This window comes from Salmo salar, chromosome 06 (genome assembly GCF_965601325.2).
Source record: "Salmo salar chromosome 06, fSalSal1, whole genome shotgun sequence".
NCBI lineage: Eukaryota > Metazoa > Chordata > Actinopteri > Salmoniformes > Salmonidae > Salmo > Salmo salar.
Genome location: NC_138296.1, coordinates 43,815,515 through 43,827,321, shown reverse-complemented (window position 1 = coordinate 43,827,321; position 11,807 = coordinate 43,815,515). Strand labels below are relative to the sequence as shown.

The following is an 11,807-nucleotide window of genomic DNA, read 5'->3' as shown; positions in this document are numbered from 1 at the left end:
CAAAACCCAGGAAGAAAAAAAGAAAAAACATAGAACAACCCAAAACACCCCCTGTCACGCCCTGACCTACTCTACTATAGAAAATTACATTTTACTAGGATCAGGACGTGACACAGATGCAGACAACGTCAAATAAACAACAGTTTAATAATCCAACAGGGGCATGCAAAAGACAGGTCAAGAGCAGTCAGGAGTCAGTAATCCAGAGGAGGCAAAGGTACAGGACGGCAGGCAGGCTCAGGGTCAGGGGCAGGCAGAGTGGTCAGGCAGGCGGGCTCAGGGTCAGGGGCAGGCAGAGTGGTCAGGCAGGCGGGCTCAGTGTCAGGGGCAGGCAGAGTGATCAGGCAGGTGGGCTCAGAGGCAGAACAGGCAAGGGACAAAACCAGGAGGGCGAGAAAAAAAGAGACTGGGGAAAAGCAGGAGCTGAGAGAAACACGCTGGTTGACTTGACAAACAAGACAAACTGCCACAGACAGACAGAAAACACAAGTATAAATACACAGGGGTTAATGGGGAAGATGGGTGACACCTGGAGGGGAGTGGAGACAAGCACAAGGACAGGTGAAACAGATCATGTTGTGACAATTCATACCCGATATTAGGCCATGTATGATGATTTCATGTTTTCATGCCTGCCTTGGTAGGCCAAGTTTTTGTTTGCTAATTCAAGTGAGCTAGTCATACATGAATTATGTATAATGATTTCATGTTTTTATGCCCGAGTGACTATACTGTAGTGTTTGCTTATTCAAAGTGAGCTATTCATTTCATACCAGCCATACAGTTCATGGTATAATCCTAAAGGCTTTGTATTGTATTGTATTGTGTGTGGCTGTTTTCAAATGGTAAAAATTGTGCTCTTTTGGGCTGAATGAAAACACCTTTAGGGCGTTCTATTCTTCCTTGCTTATTTGTGCAATAAACTGTTACACGGAACCCAAACCGGCTGTATGCGTGCGCCATCGTGCATAAATTTATTTTGTCCCCCTACACCAAACGCGATCACGACATGCACGTTAAAATATCAAAACAAACTCTGAACCAATTACATTAATTTGGGGACAGGTCGAAAAGCATTAAACATTTATGGCAATTTAGCTACTTAGCTTGCACTTGCTAGCTAATTTGTCCTATTTAGCTAGCTTGCTGTTGCTAGCTAATTTGTCCTGGGATATAAACATTGAGTTGTTATTTTACCTGAAAGGCACAAGGTCCTCTACTCCAACAATTAATCCACACATAAAACGGTCAACCGAATCGTTTCTAGTCATCTCTCCCCCTTCGAGGCCAGCAACACAGTTCGTCTTTCAATCACCCATGTGGGTATAGCCAATGAGGAGATGGCAGTGGGTACCTGCTTCTATAAACCAATGAGGAGATGGGAGAGGCAGGACTTGCAGCGCGATCTGCGTCAGAAATAGAAAGGACTTCTATTTTAACCCTTGGCAACGCAGACGCTCATTGATGCGCGCGAGCAGTGTGGGTGCAATAATTGAATAACATTGATTTTTTAATTTATTTTGCAACGCTCGCTAGCGGTGTAGTCAGGGTATTAGCGCATATTCCAATCCAGTGCTGAGCTGGTGTCTGGCCAATGAGCTGACCATGGTCCTGAATCCACCTGTTGTGCCTGTGCTGTAGATCTCTCAAGTTCTCTCTTCTTCTCTCTCCTCCTCTTCTCTCTCTCTGAATATGTAGGTGATATACATGTTGTATATTTCATTATGTTGTAAGCGGTTGTGTAGTTGCGCTTGTGTAGCGCTTGTGTAGCGGTTGTGTAGTTGCACCCCTCTTCTTTTCCGGGCACTGGTTGAGATGTCTGAAGTACACTCTTCAAAAGTTGTACGAGGAAATCCCAACAGAGCAAACAACAGGTAAGCGCAAAAATGCCGGTGAGCGATCCTCCAGCAAGTTTGCAACAACCGGCGACGTGTTGGCTATTTTGATCATTCACCAACTGTAGCCTGTGGCTTATTTATTTTTCACAATGGTTGAATAGAATGGCAATAAAAAAAAAATGTACATAAATGTATTTATTTTGTAAATCTGAGACGTTTGTATAAAATGTAGGCCTTAGGATGCTCCCCCTAGGGTCTGCAGGGGGGCAGCAGAGAGGTAGATGATAAACTAACAAAATAAGAAACAAAACAAAAATGTAGAGAATTTAGCTGGATTTCCGGTTACAATTAAAGTTGGTAAAATCCTGAGCTAATTTGGAACAAATAATAGTGCAGTACAATTGAACATGTTAAGAACTTAAGAACTATGGAAGATTTTTTTATTTATTTTCCAAATGGAGAAAGTTTATATTGCGAAGTGACAAAATGCACATCTCGCGATTGATAACAGTTTGTCCTATATTAGCGTACATTAGGCTACATAATTAGAAAATGTCTGTTTCTCTGAATGTCAGGCAGTAGGCTCCAAAATGTCTGTTTCTCTCCCCAGTAAGAGGCAGCCTACCCAGGGGCGAAAATCTGATATCAACTTTGGGGGGGACAATTACATGACATTTTCTCAAGAGCAATTCCTGAGGGGGACACCAAAAGTAGTGCTGTAACACATAGCCTACATTGTAATATGGTAAATGTATATTGAGGAACCAAAGAAATAAGGTGTTTGCCGTACTCCTAACTACCGGTACCCAAAACTACACAACTACTCACAACAGCAATACCATTGCCTTTAACAAATCTTAGTTCAGTCACCAGTTTAAGTTGAGAGTGGGGGTATCCATGGCATTTTCCAATTATGTTCCTATTTTACAAGTTAAAAAAAATGGAGAACCTTTCATAATGTTGCCAAACAAAGACTCAACAAACTTACCTGAGACTCCCTGTCTCTGCCAGTCTGTCCCTGCATATCTGTCCCCAACTCTGCTGTCTGTGTGCCATCTGTTGCCTGCTCTGCCTAATGACATCATTGTGAAACATTTCCATTAGAATTTCATTTCTTTCTTATGAACATTTTATCAACTAGTCTTTGAGATATTAGGCTACTAGGGTTCTTACTTTGCGTTCTGGTGTACTCAAAAATACTCTGATGTCCGTCTTTTATTTTTCTGCCATTTTTCTACCTGGCTGGCTGGCTACACACACACACAGTGTGTAGGTTATTTACAGTAGGAGATGGGCTTCTATCATCTTATCTTTTATCATTCTATTTGGGCTTCGATCTAACAGGTAGCTAGCAAATGTGAAACGGATTAAAATGACAAGCGTTGACAGCTGTATGAGTTCACCATTTACACAACATATGCTGCAACCTTTTGTAATTTTAATAGTTTGTTTCATATTGGCTGGCTTCCAACAATAGCTAAATTTGCAAAGCTAGCGAGCACCAATTCAGTTTCTGTGGTGTTTGCTATAATCTTTGCTACCCGGGTTAAATAAAATAAATAAATAAAAGTTCCCTTGCGACAATTTAGCTTTTGCAACGAGACCATTAAATATATTTAAGACAATGGTAGAAGAGAGTGTAGTTCTGTTCAGTTTGGACTTCAGTTTATCGCTAACCTTATCACAGGGACTTTGAAGCACTAACTTACATCATCTGCATGCTGATCTCGGAATAAATTGACGATAGCAAAGATTCCATCTTTGATGAGGCCACATAAATGGAATAGGTACTAGCTAGCTTAATAGTTCATATTTGCGCGCTAGCTCTGCATATTCAGCTAGTGTGTGTGCGCGATTGACTGGATTAACCTCACGTCAGTTACGTTCATTGAGTGCCTTTCAGACAGTGGCTACGACCCCTCTGTTACCCTGCCAGTGGATCAAACCATTGTGAGGAAAAGGGTGGGGGGTCGCAATCTTTTGAAACTTAAAAACGCGCTATTAAGTGTCTATAATCAGCACAATTGCTTTCATTGCGTATTATTAATATTATTTAAATTACATAGTTATGTTTCAGTGATATATTGGGGGGGACAAATCATATTTTTCCCAGGATGGGGGGGTCGTGTCCCCCCCGTCCCCCCCGCGATTTCCGCCCCTGAGCCTACCTGTCTCCCAGACTCTGACCAGCAGAATCAATCATTCCTCTGTATTATGTATAGAATAGAAATTTGAAGGCTAGAATTGTGGGGGGCAGGAGATGTTCCCTCATGATGAAAGGGGGGCATGCATAGCCGTGGGAAGTAGGGCCCCCTTAAAAAAATATATTTAGGCCTTTACTACTCCTGTATTAGGGGTGTGATACAACCATCTGCAGCTCACGCTACTGCAAACATCTTCCTGTGGCTATGGGGGCATGAGTGAAAAAGTTCAGGAAGGACTGGCCTAGGTGATTATGTAGGGGAAGGCTATCAATTTGTCTAGAAGCTGGGGGTTTCATTTATGAAGCAGTGAGATATTTTGTATGGCAATGTTTTTTGAGCGGGCCAATGTGAGATGTTGTATTGGAATGTTGAGTCTCTTGAGTCACAGGACTGAGAGAGGAAGGGCAGGTCCCCCTGGCAGGTCTTCTAGGTGCCTACACACGGTGCCTACACACGGTGCCTACACACGGTGCCTACACACGGTGCCTACACACGGTGCCTACACACGGTGCCTACACACGGTGCCTACACACGGTGCAGTCAACATGCTCTGTTCATAACCCTCAGGTGTCTTACTTTATCCATCACATTCGTCTGAGTTCAGTAACCATTTTAGATGGGCCTACTACATAGTGGAAGTTATAGAGCTTTTTGAAAGGGTTTGATCTGATCTCATTGTTTTTAAGTCTGGGATTTAAACACACAACCAGACTATTTTCACCAAACTGGGACAAAATAATTTAGATCGTCTTTGTTATGATACTTTAAAACTGTTATTTTTTTATTCTGGAGTTTGGAAAGATTGACTATCGAACAAAAAAGTCACTACAGCAGGTGACTAAACCTATGTGAGCATAAGACCAGTATGCTTTACCAAAGATTAACACATTTTCTCCCTCTTCCCCTCCTCCCAGACACCTGGGCAGCTGTGGGGTCCTGTCAGCACGGCGTGCCACCCTTCCGCTGTCCTCCCCCCTCCTCCGGACCACACCCTCCCGCAGCTTCATTAACCTGGCTGCCTCCATCACTGCCCGCCGGATGGAGTACTCTGAGAGCCGCATACTAGGGTGAGACATCATCACACACACAACTCCTCTCTGCCCCTCTGTCTTGTCAGCCCGTGTTGACCAGAGGTGATTCTAAAGCCCCACTTTCCTATTCTCAACTTCAATAACCTTCAGTTAACATGTGGTTGGATTGAAATAGACCTGAGCATATTGTATCTTTCCTATATCACAGTCCAATGTTTACTCCTGACTTACTATTTTTCAAGTGTACATGAGTAGTCCTATGAGCATCTTCTTGATGGATCCCCCTCTCCTTCCCCATCCAGGTACACTCCAGAGCAGATGTACAGTGTGGTGGCCAGTGTGGACCAGTACCAGCACTTTGGCCCTTGGTGTAAGAAGTCCCGGGTCGTGAAGGGAAGGAACGGGGATGTCCGGGCCCAGCTGGAGATTGGGTTCCCTCCCATCGTGGAGCGTTACACCTCGGAGGTCATGGTTGTCCCAAACCACCAAGTCAAGGTAAGCCCCGATAACATTGTACAACACGGTTTATAGCAAGGAGAGGGTAGACATCCTGTATCAATATGGAAATTGTGCCCTATTTAGGGTGCCTTCAGAAAGTATTCATAGCCCTTGACTTATTTCACATTTTGTTGTTAAAATCTGAATTCAAAACGGATAAAAAATTATAATTCTTACCCATCAACACAGAATACCCCATAATAACAAAGTGAAAACATGATATTTTTGCAAATTTATTAAAAATTAAATAAATTATATTTCTGTAAGTCAACATATGTTAGAATCGTTTTTGGCAGTGATTATAGCAGTGAGTCTTTCTGGGTAAATCTAAGAGCTTTGCACACATGGATTGTACAATATTTGCAAATGTATTTTATTAATTCTTCAAGCTCTGTCAAGTTGGTTGTTGATCATTGCTAGACAGCCATTTCCAAGTTTTGCCATAGATTTTCAAGACGATTTTTAAGTCAAAACTGCAACTCTGTCGCTCAGGAATATTCACTGTCTTCTTTGGCCTTGCGTTTTATGCTATTGTCATGCTGAATTTTGTGAATTGTTTTCCGTGTCTGTTGGGAAGCAGACTGAACAAGGTTTTCCTGTAGGATTTTGTCTGCTTAGCTCTATTCCATTTATTTTTATCCTAAAAAACTCACTAGTCCTTGCCAATGACAAGCATACTCATAACATAATGCAGCCACCACCATGCTTGAAAATATGTAGAGTGGTACACAGTGACGTGTTATGTTTTGGGGCAAACACAACACTTTGTATTTAGGACATAAAATTGATTTCTTTGCCACTTTTTGCAGTTTTACTTTAGTGCCTTATTGCAAACAGGATGCAAGTTTTGGAATATTTTATTTTGTACAGGCTTCCTTATTTTTATTCTGTCAATTATGTTAATATTGTGGAGTAACTACACTGTTGATCCATTATCTGTTTTCTCCTATCACAGCCATTAAACTCTGTTTTAATGTGTCACCATTAGACTCATGGTGAAATCCCTGAGTGGTTTTCTTCCTCTCTGGCAACTGAGTTAGGAAGAACGCCTGTATCTTTGTAGTGACTGGGTGTATTGATACGCCATCCAAAATGTAATTCATAACAAAACCATGCTCAAAGGGATATTCAATGTCTGCTTATTTTTATTTTTTTATCCATCTACCAATAGGTTCCCTTAAACACTATGGCACACAGTGAGTCCATGCAACTTATTATGTGACTTGTTTAGCAACATTTTTACTCCTGAACTTATTTAGGCTTGCTGTAACAAAGGGGTTGAATACTTATTGACTCAAGACATTTCAGCTTTACGTTTTTATACATTTCTACAAATTTCTAAACTTAATTCTACTTTGACATTATGGGGTATTGTGTGTTGGCCAGTGACACAATCCCAATGTAATTCATTTTAAATTCAGGCTGTAACACAACAAAATGTGGAAACAGTCAAGGGGTGTGAATACTTTCTGAAGGCATATCATGTGGAATTTCAGTACTGTAACTTGTGGGTTTCAAATGTACTATGGGACCGGCTGAATGGGTTAAATCATCTGTAATACATTTGATTAGATCCTCCTAGGGGATAAATACTAAATCGTTTTTTTGATCACCTAGCTGCTAACATTGTGCTTCTATGTCCATAGAGCAAGGATTAGAGAGGCTTTGTCTGGGGCCATGTCCTGGACAAGAGCAGTGTGTAATGAGTGTGCATGTTGTCTCCCAGGCCGTGTGTACAGACGGATCCCTCTTCAGCCACCTGGAGACGATATGGAGGTTTACACCTGCAGCCGAGGACCAACCAGACTCCTGCAACATCAACTTCCATGTGAGTACCACCATTTTGTCCACCAGAACAGTTCACTTTCATTTGGTGTCAGCCTGAGACTAAAAGTCAGCAAGGTTAGATAATAGTCCACTGAAGTACACGTCTTAGTGTAGTTAACACTTATGAATGTTACGTCGGTCTACTCACACGAACATGAGTGATTATTAATGAACTTTAGGGCTTGAGATCAAATTGCCTGCCAGGGGGCTAGTTTTACACCAGGCCTTGCATTTCTCTCAACCTATAAAGATCCTTTTTTAAGAAAGGCCTTAGGATGACTTGGCAGGAATAATGAATAGTGCAGAATGGAATGAGTTCATTGTGTGTCTGTCAGCCAGCCATTAAATCAGGAATACAGATGGTGGTCCCTCGTTTGGATATGAGCACTGTCCTCAAAGGAAACAACATTCCTCAGATGGATAGGTACACTTGTGTCAGCAGCATGGTTATGGCATTTGAGTGTACTTATTTTCTCCCCTTCTCTCTTCAGGTATCCTTCGAGTTCAGGTCCCCGCTGCACTCCCAGCTGGCCACCCTGTTCTTTGACGAGGTGGTGAAGCAGATGGTGAACGCCTTTGAGTCGCGGGCAGCCAAACTATATGGGGGCCACCGCGGTCCCCTCAAGGAGGTGCCAACAAGGAGGCGAGCAGCATGAGAAGACCCCTACCTGGGCCCTCACTAACCGACACATGGACTAAGTCCCACTCCTCACCACCACCTGAAAACTCTCACCACCACTCACCACTCAATTTCAACATGGAATGCCTTGTGCAAGAGACTGGGTCTTCTCTTTTGGATTTTGTTCTTATGTACACAAAAGCACCTATTTATTTGCATTACAGAAACTTTAATTTACTTGAATGTACATACTATTTTTATTTGGGATGGAAGTGGATGTTTGTTGTCTAATGTTCATGTTTGAAAGGGACCTTCTTATATACATTACAGAAGATGAAGTGACTCCTTTGCGGTGTTCAAAAACCTCTGAGCGGTCAGCTTTTTCTTCTGACACTAATACAACTTTTTTTGGTGTGTGACTGGAAAATTAAAAAGCTCATATTTTGATAAACTCTTTGTGCCTCATGCATTTATTTTGTATGTTGTCAACTGTGTGTCTTCTGTTCATTGTTGATTACTGTAATCGTCAAGATGGCGCTAGGTTAAAGTTGGTAGGATTACAGATGTGTAGAAAGTATTGTTTCAACAGCCAAGAGAACAACTCGGCTCCAGTAAGAGAAAGTTGTCCTGTAGTAAACCTGTTCTCCTACTGTCTACCAATGTTCTGTTGCATCAGGACAGTTCCAGGAAGGCACATGACTTGAGAATTAGTTGCGTAAGAGCCAGGAAGGAGCACAACACAAAAGACCTGAAGACTGATTTCAAACTGACCTGACACTTTTTAGGCTATTTGCTAATAGATGAATGACAATCATTTGAATTTAAACCCTGTAGTGTCTTCACTGGCTTACTGGTGCTCTTCTATGCCGTCCCTATGAGGGGTGCGTCACTTGAGTGGGTTGAGTCGCTGACGTGGTCTTCCTGTCTGGGTTGGCGCCCCCCCCCCGGGGGTATCATCGGATGGGGCCACAGTGTCTCCTGACCCCTCCTGTCTCAGACTCCAGTATTTATGCTGCAGTAGTTTGTGTCGGGGGGCTAGGGTCAGTCCGTTATATCTGGAGTATTTCTCCTGTGTGAACTTAAGTATGCTCTCTCTAATTATCTCTTTCTTTCTCTCTCTCGGAGGACCTGAGCCCTAGGACCATGCCTCAGGACTACCTGGTATGATGACTCCTTGCTGTCCACCTGGCCGTGCTGCTGCTCCAGTTTCAACTGTTCTGCCTGCGGCTATGGAACCCTGACCTGTTCACTGGACGTGCTACCTGTCCCAGACCTGCTGTTTTCAACTCTCTAGAGACAGCAGGAGCGGTAGAGAAACTCTCAATGATTGGCTATGAAAAGCCAACTGACATTTACTCCTGAGGTGCTGACTTGTTGCACCCTCGACAACTACTGTGATTATTATTTGACCATACTGGTCATCTATGAACATTTGAACATCTCCACCCCGGCACAGCCAGAAGAGGACTGGCCACCCCTCATTGCCTGGTTCCTCTCTAGGTTTCTAATCTCCACCCCGGCACAGCCAGAAGAGGACTGGCCACCCCTCATAGCCTGGTTCCTCTCTAGGTTTCTAATCTCCACCCGGCACAGCCAGAAGAGGACTGGCCACCCCTCATAGCCTGGTTCCTCTCTAGGTTTCTTCCTAGGTTTTGGCCTTTCTAGGGAGTTTTTCCTAGCCACCGTGCTTCTACACCTGCATTGCTTGCTGTTTGGGGTTTTAGGCTGGGTTTCTGTACAGCACTTTGTGACATCAGCTGATGTAAGAAGGGCTATATACATTTGATTTGATATTGCAATATTAAAATACTATTATGGCATAATTTGATGGATTGATTTAGTTAATAAACCATCTGACCTAGTCCACCTTGGGGTTGATGTGACACCTTTATGACACCCGTCCCCCCCAACCTAGAAGCCTTGTCTCCCGACAGGGATGCATGACCAAAATAAGTGTAGTGGTGGCCTTTCCCATTCATCCTCTCATAACTGGTTCAAAGAACATTAGGTAGGGATACAGTATCAATTACTTCCCTGTTATAATCCACTTTTATGTGTCATATCAATCCACTGAAAAAGCCAAACATTGACTTCTCTTCCGCCAATTAATAGGTTGCTTTCTAGTGGACATAATGAGTAGCTGAATAGGCTTTACTTTGCCCTCGGCCTCTCAAGCCAATTTATGCTTGATGTGGATTTGTGGTCGGAGGCTGTGTATGGAGGATATGACACAATTGTGGAGCCTCTGGGGGCATGCCGTTTAGTTCCGCATTGACATGATTCATTGATGGTAGATCAACAGCTCTTGCTCGGCTGCTCTGCTTCTCTAAGCGCAAGAAGTATGAATGCCCTGACTTCTGCAGAGGCTGTATCACAGTAAAGGCTGTACGGCCAATGCAGACATTGGATTGACCATGTAGCGCCTTTTACTTGGTCCATTCTTGTAAATAGCAACACAGAGGTGACCTCTTTTATGCATGAATAACAGGTGCTGCATGGTCAACGGCGTCAGTGTTACTCAACTGACTTTTCCATCTTTTGTAGAGAGTTGCGTTTACTGTTTTGCAAAAATGTGCTTAGAATTTGCACTGTGTGAAAGCAATGAGATGACTACTGTTGTGCTTATTAGGTGATGATGGAGATCAAGTGGACCCCAGTTTCATTCAAAGTGTTTTAGCAATCAAGAAAAACTGTAACTGGAGGAAGTCAACGGATTATCAGAATGTCACGTCCATTTGCTCACCTGCCCAAAACCTGAAGGACCAGTAAGTAATGTAAAAAAAAAAGTGTTTAGCACTTCTCAGAAAAATGTAGTAGTTTCTACTTCCTGATGGCATATTTATAAAGAGGGAGACTAGGCTGAGAAATAACACAGAACTGTACTTCAGGAAAAGTTTCAGAAGAACATGAGTTTGAGAATTAATTGTATTGCAGTCTTTTTTACTGCCACTATGCTGCTGTCTATCTGTCTCTCGGGGAGACCGCCGGGATGAATGCTACCCATCTGACACTGGTTCTCTGATGAATGAATTTATAGGAGAGAAACTAGGAGTCATGTGGGAGAAACTACGACTTATGGAGATCCGGTTACAAACCAGTGAGAATAAAGTGGCAAAGCTGAAGAGACGAACTGGAGGTAATGTAACGCTTTTCACGTCACTAACCTCCTATCCACCCATTGCTTCTCTGTATATTACAGGGATTATCCTATATTTAACTTTCTAACAGCCTCTGATCTTTGAATACATTATTGTATACAACTGATATGCTATACACTGAGTGTACAAAATTAGGAACACCTGCTCTTTCCATGAGACTGACCAGGTGAATCCAGGTGAGCTATGATCCCTTATGGATGTCACTTGTTAAATCCAGTTTAATCAGTGTAGATCAAGGAGAAGAGACGGATTAAAGAAGGATTTTTAAGCCTAGAGACAATTGAGACATAGATTGTGTATGTGTTCCTGTGGAATGCTTCTACACCTTGTAGAGTCCACGCCCCAACGAAGTGAGGCTGCAAAAGGGGGAGGGTGTAACTCAATTTTAGAAAAGTGTTCCTAAGCTTTTGTACACTGTACCTCACTGTACACTGAGGTACAAGAATGTCTTCTCAAACACCGGCAGCGCCTACAACCCTACCACATGTACCAGATATTCTCTGTGTGTTGCATCGTGTTGTGTTTAGAAACTAAAAGCTATGTCCCTACAGGTATCTTCACTGCCATAGTCAAAGGAATGTACTACTTCCATTTCACGATGATGAACAACCATCCTAATTCTGTAGTGTGCT

At 42.8% G+C, this 11,807-nt stretch overlaps 1 protein-coding gene across 1 annotated transcript; it reads left to right on the top strand.

The window, feature by feature from the left end:
• The first annotated feature begins 1,815 nt into the window (after positions 1-1,815).
• LOC106607393 (coenzyme Q-binding protein COQ10 homolog, mitochondrial-like) lies at positions 1,816-8,130 on the top strand. Its single transcript, XM_014204315.3, has 5 exons — positions 1,816-1,874; positions 4,957-5,109; positions 5,376-5,568; positions 7,298-7,399; positions 7,890-8,130. Exons 1-5 carry the CDS (start codon positions 1,816-1,818, stop codon positions 8,052-8,054), a joined length of 672 nt encoding a protein of 223 aa, XP_014059790.3. The 3' UTR covers positions 8,055-8,130.
• The last annotated feature ends 3,677 nt before the right edge of the window (positions 8,131-11,807 follow it).